This window comes from Delphinapterus leucas, chromosome 3, assembly GCF_059928025.1.
Source record: "Delphinapterus leucas isolate spDelLeu-1000000601 "Yukka" chromosome 3, BTC_Dleu_Yukka2, whole genome shotgun sequence".
Lineage (NCBI taxonomy): Eukaryota > Metazoa > Chordata > Mammalia > Artiodactyla > Monodontidae > Delphinapterus > Delphinapterus leucas.
Genome location: NC_143131.1, coordinates 123,503,371 through 123,517,441, shown reverse-complemented (window position 1 = coordinate 123,517,441; position 14,071 = coordinate 123,503,371). Strand labels below are relative to the sequence as shown.

General features: G+C 41.9%; 1 protein-coding gene across 6 annotated transcripts in view; it reads left to right on the top strand.

Moving 5' to 3' along the window:
* The window catches only part of PRELID2 (PRELI domain containing 2), a 99,956-nt gene that overhangs the window by 72,512 nt on the left and 13,373 nt on the right, over positions 1 to 14,071 (top strand). For 4 of the 6 annotated variants that reach the window (XR_016392787.1, XR_016392785.1, XR_016392786.1 and 1 more), the window contains 2 exons: positions 5,586 to 5,736; positions 10,935 to 11,004. Coding sequence is in view for 2 of the 6 variants with exons in the window: in XM_022590002.3 (XP_022445710.1) it covers positions 10,935 to 10,994 (60 nt within the window). In the remaining 4 variants the exon portion in view is untranslated. Of the gene's footprint in view, positions 1 to 5,585; positions 5,737 to 10,934; positions 11,005 to 14,071 lie in introns of those variants that run through there. The other 2 variants (XM_022590002.3, XM_089909455.1) reach the window with 1 other exon arrangement.

Below are 14,071 nucleotides of genomic sequence, written 5' to 3'. Positions count from 1 at the left end.
ACTACTGGGCATATACCCTGAGAAAACCATAATTCAAAAAGACACATGCACCACAATGTTCATGGCAGTGCTATTTACGATAGCCAGGACCTGGAACCAACCCAAATGACCATCGACAGATGAATGGATAAAGAAGATGTGGCACATATATACAATGGAATATTACTCAGCCATAAAAAGAAATGAAATTGAGTTATTTGTAGTGAGGTGGATGGACCTAGAGTCTGTCATACAGAGTGAAGAAAGTCAGAAAGAGAAAAACAAATACCATATGCTAATGAAAGTATATGGAACCAAAAAAAAAAAAAAAAAGGTTCTGATGAACCTAGTTGCAGGGCAGGAATAAAGAGGTAGACATAGAGAATGGACTTGATGACATGGGGTGGGACGGTGAAGCTGGGGCGAAGTGAGAGTAGCATCGATGTACATGCACTACCGAATGTAAAATAGTTGGCTGGTGGGAAGCAGCCACATAGCACAGGGAGATCTGCTCTGTGCTTTGCGATGACCTAGAGGGGTGGGATAGGGAGGATGGGAGGGAGGCTCAAGAGGGAGGGGATGTGGGGACATGTGTATGTATATGGCTGATTCACTTTGTTATACAGCAGAAACTAACACAGCATTGTAAGGCAATTATACTCCGAAAAAGATGTTAAAAAATATTTTTAAATTTGTCTGACAAAGCCTTGAAGTCTGCATAAAAATTCAGGAGTTGAAGCTAAGTATGGATCCAAGAGCATCAGAGATAATTCATGTAACAAGTAGATGGTCAAGGGTTGAGGTGTTGGTAACAAAATATTTAAAAATAAGATACACACTTTTACATTTTTTTTTTGCCATGCCACGCAGCTTGTGGGATCTTAGTTCCCCAACCAGGTATTGAACCTGGGCCCTTGGCAGTGAAAGCGCGAAGTCCTAACCACTGAACCGCCAGGGAATTCCCAGACACGTGCTTTTAAAAAATACTAATTAGCAAGAGAGGGTAGTAAGCACGTGGTACTGATGTTCCAATTTCATTTTAAAATCCTATGCACGTGAGCTGAATCCACCGCATATTACAAAGATTTGTAAATCTCTTAAATGTCTTTGAGTATTGGTGCCTGGTAATAGATATGTTGGCTTGTTTTCAGTCTGTGTCTTCTGTAAATGCAGACTCTTCTAGAAAATTTGGAGAAAGCCAGTTACAGTAATAATAGTTGTAGCTATAATTTATTGAGTGCTTACCAGGAGCCAGGCCTTGATGAGGAAGTGGAGGCACACGGAGGTTAAATTACTTGCACGGTGTCATTAGCCAGTGTACAGAGCTTAGTACGCATACGACTTTGAAGTAGACACTTGAAGTGTACAGTATTGTACTTGCTTTGCTGTTGCTCTTTTACGCTCACAGCCGACTGGAATCTTTGGAAATTTGGGAGCCATGTTCTCCTCACTGTTCTGGATGGAATTTCCAACCAGTCTGTTACTTTTCTGAGCCCGTTCTTGTACTTTGTTGTGCTAAATTCAGAGACAATGAGAAAATAGGAATTTGTGGCCACCATAAATCTTCACGTACCTCATGTAAACCTAAGGCAGACACAGAATTGAAAACTGAAACAACTCTGGCTGGGCTGCATTGAAATAGCAGGAAGATAGGGGCTGCATCCACAGCTTGTGTGGACTAAGAGTGTTTTAGTCACAGATCTTTGGTGGATCAAATCTGTTGTAGGATCGGGCTTGGATTCAGCTAGGCTCTTGGCGCAAAATTAAGTCTGTTAGTTTGACCAACAAGGTCAGGGATTAATACAGAATTCTGGGCAGAGCAACTTGAATTGCAAAGCTAATTTAATTTCTTGAAGGTACATCTAATAGTTAAACTTCAGTTGTGTGCTTAAGCCCTGGAGCATGCTAATTAAATGCCCCTTGAGCTCTCCGAGGTGTCCAGCTGTTCCTCTTGGTCATTCTCACCCCTTCTGTCAGTGGTCATTTCTTATTCTGTATCCCCACTCTATGGTAGAACTTCATCTCTTGCTGAAGGACCCCTTGGTGTGCCCACACTGTGTGGGACTAGGGGCACCAGGTAGAGCCCCAAGCAGATGGTGTGGAGGACGCTGGGGTGTCTGCCTGTTAAGGAGAAAAGAAGCCTTGTATTTCATGAACCCAGGTTTGTTGGAGTGATATTTCTTGTCACGTTCAATATCCTCAGAATTCCATTTGCTGCCTGGGATTTGACCCCTTATTCTTTGTCTAGCTTGCTTTCTTAGATTCTGGCCAAACTATTTTTTTCTGAATTTCCTTGGTAAAGGAAAATGGTGGGTTTTTGAGAGTTGAGTTGTTGATACCCAGTTTAAGAAGAATTTAAAGGCTATAATTAAAAATTTTCTTGATCACTGGCCTTTGGTGAAGATGTAGCTTTTGTCACTTTTAAAGACATTGATGTTTGTTAAAGTCCACTAGTTTTTCTACTCTTTGCACTTCTTGATATGTTTGAACTATTTCGTAATTTAAACAATTGCCGCACTCCCCCCAAAAAGACTTGTTCCGTTTTTAAGCAGAATTTAAGAAAAAACATTTTATATAAAATGTTTTTGAGTAGGTATTACCTGCACATAAATGTTTCAAATTATATTTGCAGCAGAGGCATTTATGTTCTTTTGCTCTCGCGCTCTCTGAAAGCAGCGTACCCTGTACTGACCTGCTGTGTGACCTTGGGCAAGCCGTTTAATTTTCTGAGTCTCGCTGTTGTCACCTGTAAAATGAGGATAATACAGGAACCCATTTCAGAGAGTACTTGTGAGGAGTGAATGAGTTACATACATAAAATTCTTAGGAGCCCGCTTGGCATACAGTAAATGATCAGTTGTTACTGTTTTTTAAAATATTTATTTATTTATTTATTTGGCTGTGCCGGGTCTTAGTTGCGGCATACGGGATCTAGTTCCCTGCCTGGGGATCCAACCCAGGCCCCCTGCATTGGGAGAGAGGAGTCTTACCCACTGGACCACCAGGGAAGTCCCAGTTGTTACTATTATTTAAAAAGAAACATGCAAGGAAATTATAGGCAAAAACTTAATTTTTTCATTATGACATGATAGACAAATGTTTAGCGGTTATAATGAGGCTGTTTTGGAGTCAACCCAACCTGATTTTAAATCTCCGTCCCCTCTCTGATAGGGTATATACGAACTTAAGATAAAAAGAGAATTATCTGGGCACCCACTGGATTTGTTTATTGTCTAGGCATCAGTTGAATTTACTTACTCTGTTAGAGACAATTCATTGATTAAATGTACAAGCATGCTGCTAACCATTTTCTCTCTCAGAATAGGGAAGAAACAAGGGGAAATTATGACTGAGCTTAAATCTGATGAATAGTGAAAAAAATAGTAATAAAGGGAATTGATAGGAACCTTGTTGGTTTTTTTGTTTGGTAGTATAAGAGTTGGTACAAGGCTTGGTACTAGGACCCTTTGGTGCCAGGCACCGAGCCAGTGCTGCTTCAATGTAAGGAAGATTGTCTTACAATTAGGCCTGAGACAGAGGGAATAAGGAGTATAAAGCATCCCATCCATGGAGGTTTTAAGCAAGATCACAATTGTCAGAAATGTCATGGGTGGATGCGGCACTGCATGGGAGGCTGGCTTTGATGTTTAAAAAAATTACTGTTAATTATACCCAACAGATACACATGAACAAGCCACATTTTGCATGGTCTAAGTCAGAAAAACTGAAATTATATACAAGTCACATTTAAAAAAACTAAAAATGGAAATAGACTTATTGAGTCACACTGGAGGGTGGGAGATCAGTGACTAAATGCCTTTTAGCCAACAAAAGGTTCGTGTCAGATCAGGGTTTATTTGCAAATTGGCAATAGGGAAATGGCTTTGTCATCTTCCATTGTGATATTTGACCCCAGGACAACTCCTTAAACAGGATGGGCCACTTTCATTTCTTTGCTGAGAGCTTCCTATCTGGACTAGATAATATAATGTGCTTTCCAATTTTTAGATTTTATTATTTTGGAATATATTCTTTTCCTTTACAAACTGTGAGATTAAATGTTCTCCTTAAGGAGAGAGGAAGCTTTATAATGTGAAGCAAAGACATCTAAATTACTGTATCAGTTTAATGTTCTGCAGTTACACCTAAAGATTTTGAGTTACTTATCAAAATAAAAGTGAATCTTACTCAATAGTTTATTAGCCCCTGTGGGAAAATTATCTTGAAGTCATACAGTCTGTTAGGATATTCCTACTTGAAAAGCATTATATTTAAAATAATTTGTAGATGCGATTAAATATTGATTTGTATATTAAGAATCATGCCATTTAGTTTGGGCGTAGGGCTGAAATACCTGCTTTATGTATGAGGCTTTTTGAACATAATCAATAGGGAAGGGAAGGAAAGCCCTTGCTGTGTACCCAGCATCATACTAGGTGTCTTCACACATGCAACCTCATTAAAACCCTACAGCCCCCAGTGTTGTAAGATCCTGGATCCTGGATTCTTAATCCAGATTGCCTTGGGTCAAATCAAGGCTCTACCTCTTGGTTGTTATGTGATTTTGGTCCAGATGCTTAATTTCTCTGAGCCTTGGGTCTCATCCAAAAGAAGAAAATACTCTCTAAGGCAGATAGGAGGGTAAAATAAGCCAGTGCAGATGAAGTACTCGGCACAGTTCCTGGCACACAGTATGTGCCGCTACATTTGAACTCCTGTTGTTTGGTGTTATCCTAGTTTTGTAGATGAGAAATCCTAAATATAAAAGAATTGGACAGCATCAGATTAAAAGATACTTTATTGTGGCAAAGAATCTTTTCCTGGAGAAGCATTGAGCAGTGTTTCTCTTACCTTTTTTTTTTTTTTTTTTTTTTTTGCGGTACGTGGGCCTGTCACTGTTGTGGCCTCTCCCGTTGCGGTGCACAGGCTCCGGACGCGCAGGCCCAGCGGCCATGGCTCATGGGCCCAGCCTCTCTGCGGCATGTGGGATCTTCCCGGACTGGGGCACGAACCCGTGTCCCCTGCATCGGCAGGCGGACTCTTAACCACTGCACCACCAGGGGAGCCCCTCTCTTATCTTTTGATGAGAAAACTGAATGCGGATTCCTCCCTTCTCCCCTCCCTGCGGTTGAAGTGGGTTAGAGGCAGATCAGACAGAGCCTTACGTTTTAAGAGCAGTGGAACACTGTTGAAGGGTTGAAGCAGGGAAGCGACATTTTCTTTTTTCTACCATTTATTCATACTGTTATGATTCTACATAAAGTAAATGAAAAGATTCCGAGAAAGTTTTATGTAAACCAACTTAATAAAAAAAGTTTAGATTCAAAAGGGAAGTGAGATTTTTAAAGTAAACTCGATGTGTGCCTTTTTATCAAAAGGTGAGTGGTTTTATAATGCACACTTCAGCATCTGAGATTATGTCACTTTCTAACTCCTGTTGGCTAATCAGGATTCTTCAGGACTCATTTTAAGTCCCTGCTTTGCTGTCAGTTCTTTCCGCAGTATTCCCTTCCTTTTATCTTTCATTCTTTATTCTTTCCTTGTTTGGTTTTTTCTCGTTTCCTATGGCAGCCCCTGTTATCCTGACCTTTCACCACACTTTCTAGGATGCCAACTACTGGGCAGATCGCACTATAATTCCAAAATTCACACTCATCAGCCTGGCATTCAAAAGTATCAGTTGGTCCGTCTTATGATTCATCAACATTGAGCATGTATTTTGTGCCAGATTCTGCACCAGACAATAAGGATTCAAACGTAAGTAACTTTTGTTCCCTGTTTCTGAGCACCTTACCATCTAGTGTGGCAGACTTGTAAGCTGATGGTTGATGGGTTGATTGATAGATTCATTTGTTCATTCAGCAGACATTTACTGCATGCCTTCTGTGTACTGGGCATTGTTTTCCTAGGGGTTCCATCTTGAACAAGACAGACGAGGCCCCTAGCCTTATGGGATTTGAATTCTAGTGGGATTAGATGATCATGAAAGAGTTTAGATGAACAACCATTTACTGAGTGTTTACCAGAGGCTAGGTACTGTGGAAACCAGATCAGACATTATTTTGACAAATTCTTAGCACAAACCCATGTTACTATATTATCTCCATTCAAAGATGAGGCAGTTGAAGGTTGGAGAATTTAAGTAAAGTGCCCAAGTTTTCACAGCTAGCTTGGACTCAACCCTAAAACCTTTTAAGAGTGTTGTTGCATAATTACAGGGCTATTTGTGAGATGTTTTATGTGCTGTTGTCTCTTCCAGGAAAGAGCAGAACTAAGGTGGGAGGAAGAGTATGTGTGAGCAGGTGGGGAGTTCGCGGGGGAGTGGAAACATTGGAAGTGTAATAGTCTCATCTCCTGCTGCATCCAGTCCGCTTAACTGCACGTGGACTGATGTTCCCACCCCCATGCCTTTTGTTAATCCCTCTGCTTGGACCTTCCCCTCACTCTGTATGTCACACTCATAACCAGGCTTGGGTCTTATACAAACCATTCACCTTCTAGTAGCTTCTGCAGGTCCTCTGTTCACGCAAGATCAGTCTCTACTTCCCTTCTTCCACTGACCTTTTTTTTTTCCCCCAAGTGTGGTAATGTTTCTCAGAGGCTGTGTTGTTTTTCAGTTATTTTGCATTCCTCTGATTCCTCCCAAGAGACCGATGATGCCCTCTTGAGTAGAAGCATCAAGTCTTATATGCATCTCATTCCTCACAGCAGCAGTGCAGTCTTTTACACACGGTGGGCATGGATACTGTTTCCGGTACTTATTCCAAAGCCATGATCCAAAAGAAAGCTTGTTTTCAGTGGCGGGAGGAGAGGTCTTCCAGTGCGTAATCTGGTTATCACAGTACCTAGCTTCTGGTAAACACTCAGTACACAAACAGTTGTTCTTCGTCTAATTATGGCCAATCTTTTATCATTGTGATAACTACCTGAGCAATTCTCTTTTGTTAAGAGCTCCCTATATATGTGTCTTTTGAGAACTGCTTTAGAACTTTGTAATTTTTTTTTGGCTGTGCCGCACAGCTTGTGGGATCTTAGTTCCGCAACCAGGGATCGAACCCAGGCCCCTGGCAGTGGAAGCACAGAGTCCTAACCACTGGATGGCCAGGGAACTCCCCAAGAACTTTGTAATTTTCATAACGTCTAATATTACCCTCTTCTCCTCTGCTTGGACCTTCCCCTCACTCTGTATGTCACACTCATAACTAGGCTTGGGTCTTATTCAAACCATTCATCTTCTAGCAGCTTCTGCAGGTCCTCCCTTCATGCAGCCCTCTTCGGGGACTCATAGGTAAATCAGAGCTTCTTAAGGAAGCATCAGTTTGATAACAAAATAAAGATAGCATCTGGATCTAGCCACATTTAGTTCCAACTTATTCTGCCTTCTCTTCAGGCAAGCTTTTCGTTTTCTGTAATATCCGCTATTTTTCAGATACTTCTAGAGTGGGGAATTGGTGAAGTGTTTTGAATCTGAAAGACGTGACTCTGGGACTCCTCTGTGGGAACGTGTCTGGCCAGCACAGCCCTGGTATTAGGGAAATGAGCCTGAGAGGGCTCCCTTGTCTGTACCTTGGCAAATACAAAAAGATGGCCTGCTAACAGGGAGAAAAATTTCTCAGAGGGGAAGGACATAATAAAATCAAGCTGGTTTATGGTTTGTCAGTCCAAAAAGCTTTTAAGTTAAGCTCTATCTATAAAGGTGGATCCACGTAATATTCGTTCTGCATTTCAGTCATCACTGTGTGATAAGTGGTGTAAATTTAGCCCCTTTAAGCCTGATCTCTTAGGGGTTGAATTTTAAGCATTGAAACTATTCAAAAGGACTCTATCGATTGGGTTTTGATTTGGTCCTTCCTTACCAAAGAGACAGACTAAATAATGGCTTGGCCTCCCTGGTAGGTGTTTTGTTTTTTGTTTTTAATTCATTTATAGGTCTCTCTCTGTTTGCCCCTGTTCTCCACCTTCTGTTTCTAACTGTTCTGCTTAAAAAGACTAAAGTGGTATGAGAGAGGGGCAAAAAAGGGAAAGAAAATCAACTGTCACAGTGTGAGCATAATTGATTCAATAAATAATGTCTTTCAATTCCCAAGGCAAACCCCAGCATCTTCACTTATGTCAGTTAGTGCTCAGCTCAGTAGATGGTGGCGTTCTTAATTTAGACAGACGGGAAGAGCTTACCTGTGCTCACTTCCTAAGGAAGGAGTCTGCTTTTCTGGTTTTAAAGACATACCAACAAGACTTATGGGCCCACTGTGCAAAAAGAAGCTTGCGACTGTGGCGTAACATGGCTATTTTTATTTTTCCTGAAAATAGAAGGAAGGCATTTAATTATTGCTCAGGGGTTTGTTGAAACAAACAAAAGAAGTTGAGACAAGGGGAATGAAATCTATTAGTCTGTAAGTTCCATGAATGCAGGGACTTAGGTTTGTTCACCACTTAATCTCCAGTGCACATAGCAGGTACACAGTAAATATTTGTTAGCTGTTCTGTGGTTGAGGGAGAGAGAGCAGAAGTGAGCACAATTCAGATCTTAGGTTAAGAATTAAGTTAAATTTCATTCCACTGGTTGTTTCATCCCCCAACCCCTCCTTTTCCCCCTAATTCTTAAAAAGGTGAGTAGCTCTAAGAGTACAAGAGTATATACTGTATCTTCACAAATGATTAAGGACCATTTTTTCCTCAATTCCCAGGCTTGCAGAGGTGGTATCAAGCTGCTTTTTACAAATTCTAGTATATGAGCTAGTTGTGCTTCAGAACCACATGAGGAATGTTTGCAGATTCCATGCCCCAGCCCTCAAAGTTCTGGTTGAATGGGTCTGGGTAGAGCTTGGGAATCTGTATTCGCTTTTGTGGCTTCCCCCAGTAGTTCTGGTGTGTGCCTGCACTATCCAGTCAACCTCCCAGGCCCCTTAGCTCTCTGGTCTAAGCTACAACTTTGTAAAAGTGATTAGCCTAAGGTACCCAGCAGAATAATTGGCAGGGCTGTGACCAGAACCCAGGTCTCTTGACTCTGACAACAGGGCTCCTGGTCCTACAGCCTACTGTTTTGGCTCACCCCACAGTCCGTGCTCCTTGGCATTGTCAAGATCCTTTAATTAATACTTCCTCCTCTCCGGCTAGTGGCAGTATTTGTGGTGACAGCCAGCTAGAATCTGAAGGACCTTCGGAAACCTCAAGGAAACGTTAGATTTTGTTCAGTGTACTTTGGTACTCAATATATTTTATTGTCATCTCGAGGTGCATCCCCCTCCCGTGGCTCAGAACAAACCCCAGGTAAGAAGTCCCTGCCTTTCACTTGTAGGCCCACTCAGTGTCTCCCAGCCCTGCCTGACCATGGCGAGCAGCTGGTACTTGTTAAAGGTACAGCTCTCTGGGGCCTACTTGAGTCCTATGAAATCAAAGCCTTCCTGTGCGGGGCCTGGGGACCTGCAGTTTAAGTTAGTGTTGATCATTATTATTCCCTGTCATCCACACTCCTGTCCCTGAGAGCATTGTGTCCCATTCCCCACAATCCAGCTTTGAGTTCCTTAACACCCCAGTTCATAATTACATCACAATCCTGCCTTTCCGTCTGAAGGTTCAGCCTCTGGTACAGAACTTGTCCTTGAAGGAGGAAAGAGGGAGTATCTGCTTCCTCTTTCTTCCAGGGTAGAATTTGACCGGCCGGGGTGGGTGGGCAGTCAGCTTGATGCGTACAAACAGCTTGATGCATACAGTCATGGAGTGAGCCTTGCAAGGTTAAGGGGTGCCCTTGAAACCAGAATTCAGTGTCTGTTCCTTCCCTGGCTTTATTACTTAATAGCTGTATAACGCTGGGAAAATTACTTAACTCTCTTTGAATTTCTGTTTTTCTCGTCAGTAAAACAGGGGTAAGAATAGTACTTGTTCATAGATTTTGTGTGTATTAAACAAGGTGTCCTAGTCGGCTCTCGGACACAGACTCAGATGGACATTTTTATGTGGAGGGTCACTGGAGAGGGCTCTCGGAAACAACTCTTGTAAGGGAGCGAGGCAAGCAGGATTAGGTAGAAGGTGACGTTGAACTGCGATGCAGTTGTGATGTAGGTCCCAGCTGATCCTGTGGGGAACTGTGGCGATGGGATGTTGCTCAGAGTTGTCCCGAATTGTGGGCGGGGGCTGGGCCTTTCTACACTATACCCACCAGCCATGAGATGTGGGCCACCTCTGCAGAGGGGCATGACCTCAGGGAATGCATCTCCCTTTTGCTGAGGGTAGCTGTGTACCAGCCTATGGTGCTGGCAGAAGGGGGAGGAGTGCCTGAGTCCCGGGGGTACCTCCGTGGTGCACCCTGCACCCACTACCTCAGATAATGCACATACAGACCTTAGCAGTGAGTCTAGCACATTTGTAAGTGTTCAGTGAGCACAGGCATACCTCGTTTTATCATGCTTTGCTTTAGCACACTTCGCAGATATTGCACTTTTTACAAGCTCAAGGTTTGTGGCTACCCTGCATCAAGCAAGTCTTTCGGCATTATTTTTCCAACATCGTCTGCTCACTTTGTGTCTCTGTGTCACATTTTAGTAATTGCAAACTTTTTCGTTATCATTATACTTGTTATGGTGATCTGTGATTTTTAATGTCACTATTGTAGTATTAACTATTACCATGATTATTCCAGCTCTAGCAGTGCCACTCGGTAACTGGGCCACTTTCAGGAAGTTCTTAACATCACTTGGATGGCTTTCTTATATTTAAAATGGAAGATTCACAGTTCTGGTCTGCCTGCTTCCCCGAGTAGTTCTGAGCACATGTGAAGATAATGTATGTGAAATTGCTGAGTAGGATTTTATAAAAATGTAAAGTATGACTACGAGCCTTTTCTGAAAAGAATATACGGCCATGGCTTGGATTCCTTGAAGGGAAAGGTTGTGATAAATGTAAAAGTGCTTGTCCGTGAAATGTGGCATTTTGATTTTTCTTTCTTCTCTCCGTAGGGAATTAGAATAATGGAGATGCTGTTAAAGGAACAGTGTGGTGCCCCCTTAGCTGAATAAAGAATCATCAGTGAGTACCAAAAGCAAAATCAGAATTATTTACTCAAGCCATGTCTTCATGCTTATAAGCCTGAGTATTACGCATCAGCCTCCCTGGGCTATTCATGCTGTACGTTTCCCCGTTATATGCGTGGGATACTGCCTCACAGGTTTTTGTTATCCGTTCTGTACCTTTATTTACTCGGTTCTTTGATTTTCAAAGCAGTTTTGTACTACGTTCTGGGTTACAACTGCACTCAAATTGTTTAAACTGTTTAACACAATCCACCATGATTAGCACCCTCAAGGTGGCGTAGGTTTGTAGAGACTGCAGTTCAGAATTAACTGAAGCTTAATTTTATTGCCCTGAGAACAGTGAAAGGAGGGGTTTAAAATTGTATTTGGAGCAGCTTTAAACTGCTTCAACTGTTCAAAGAAGACAAGAAAGGGGCATGTTGATTGGCCAGTGAAATACAGACATTTTACCAGTCATGAATACTCCTCCCGATTTGGGGGCAGGGGTGCTCCCTGAAATGCTATTGAGAAAGATTCCAAGGCCTTGAGAATAACTCTCCAGCTCTGGGTAAGAGTACTATGATTGATTAGCGATGTCTGCCACGGGCACAGGATGAAGAATATAGCACTTGTGCTGTAGCACATGGCACTTTTAGGGCAAGTGATGTAGGGTTAACAGATAAGCAGCGGGATTTTGGAATTACTTCCTTTTTTTATTAAGTTTTTATTGTCTGCCTCAAGGACAATGGTCTTCATGGTGGAAAGGGCAGAACAAAATTATCTGAGAGACTCAAAGCCTAAAATAAATTTGTATAGTGGATTTGCATCTTACAAGATTGATTGGACTTTGATTTTTAACGTCTGAGAGAAGGTAAAACCTTTGAGTAGAGCACACATTGTTGTGGGTAGTTCAGAATTGCCTCAAATTTCCTTATGTTGGCTTAAAACTAGAGTATACATGGTTTTGTATAAGCAACTTGGTCTCTAATTTTGATATACAATAAAGTTTGAGAACAGTTAACCAAAGAGGAAGCACAAGGAATATTTGTGTACGAGGACCTCAGCATTCAAAGCGTGCTGGCCAGGCCTGTGAATGAGAATTGGAGAATTACAAAGGTTTCTGCTTGTTTGCGGGTTTGACTCCATTCTGATTAATATCAAGCCTCTGTATACATAACACATACTAATACATTTATTTATTATTGGAACGGCTAAGCAAGATAATTTCATTTAGCACAAGCCCGGAACATGGCAGGTGCTCAAAAAATGTTGGCATGGAATCTAAATGTGGCGTGCTCCCACATCTCTGTACGTGGAAAAGCTGTGGAGAAGAACTTGGCCATATCCCTCTGTTTTTCCAGGCTGGCCTCCTGTGAGGCTCACCAAGCACCACTAGTACTTGTGCACTTGAGCACAGAGCCCATCTTATCCTGCAGGGTGGGATCTAAAGTCAGCTCCAAGTTAAAAGAGAGGACGAGGAAACTCCACTTACAAGTGTACCTTGGTTTTCAGACTTTAAATTAGTGATTTGGAAACTTTAGTGAGTATCAGAATCATCTGGAGAATTTGGTAAACACAGTTTGGTGAGTCCCACTCTCAGAATTTCTGATTCATTAGGTCTGCAGGGAGGGGAGCCTGAGAATTTGTGCTTCTAGCCAGTTCCCAGGTGATGTTGGTGAGGCTGATCCATGGAACACACTTTGAGAATGATTGCTTTAAATAAGTTCTCATCTCTGAGTTTGAGACAGGTGAAACGCAAGCCCCGCGAAAGCTAATAGCTGGGGCTTTGAAAGTGTTGTCACGTATTCCATCGACTTTAGATTAATCAGAGGAGGAATGATTTTCTTTGTGGGGCCTTTCCCTGATTTTAGCATCTCTGCTTCTGCTTGTTTGCCCTTTTTTCTTTTTTTCTTCCCCCTGCTTGAATGTTGACAGGCTCCACAGTGGAGCAAAGATGACTGAAAAGAAAAGAGTTGAGATTCAACAACAACTCGTATTTGAAATCATCAACTTGTGTTTGTGATTTAAAGTGTTGCTAATGGGAAAGAGGAAACTAAACAAGTATTACCTCCTGTCTTAAATGACCCATGTTTTTGTTTTTTTGTTTTGCTTTTACTGTGGTGGAGAGCTAAGTCATGAACTCAGGGCTTTGTATTTCCTTTTCTGTTTTTAAAACTTATTGTATTTTATTTATTTTTGGCTGTGTTGGGTCTTCGTTGCTGTGCATGGGCCTTCTCTAGTTGAGGCGAGTGGGCTCTACTTTGGTTGCAGTGCCGGGCTTCTCATTGCTGTCGCTTCTCTTGTTGTGGAGCACGGGCTCTAGGTGTACAGACTTCCATAGCTGAGGCACATAGGCTCAGTAGTTGTGGCACATGGGCTTAGTTGCTCCGCGGCATGTGGGATCTTCCCGGACCAGGTATCGAACATGTGTCCCCTGCATTGGCAGGTGGATTCTTAACCACTGTGCCACCAGGGAAGTCCCTGTATTGTTTCTAAAGAGCAACCAATTCCTCCTCGCTGAAGTGAAATAGTTGAGGTCTGGATAACTACGAGTTTAGTGCAGGACAGGTGCAGTTAATGCAATGGAGTGCTCAAAGGATTTACATAGTTCTAACTGTCATAATTTATGACCAGTTTTCTCAGGAGCAAACATGAAGTAAGAGGTGTATACTCTTACCACTTGGATCTACAATTACTGCAAATTAGGGGCTATTGCTGAGACTTTAAGCTTTTTTCAAAACGAGTTTCATTTAGGTATCATCTGTGCACAGTTAAAATGACTAATTTCAATGTAGGATTTGGTAAGTTTTGACACATATGTACAGTTATGTAAGCATCACGAAAAACATGTTATGGATCATTTTGAGGCATTGCTGTTGCTGCAGTGCTGTTGCCAGCTTATTACTTTTAGCTCATTTTCTTGACTGATTTTACAAAATTTGGCAAGTTTGAAATACTCCTGTTTTAATGGAACTTTTTATTTTCTCAAAATTATATCTACTGGAAGTGGGAGAATGTTTGTAGATGGGGGAACTACCTTTTATGAGCAGTAAAATGCTACATTAAAAGAAAAGGCTGGGGGG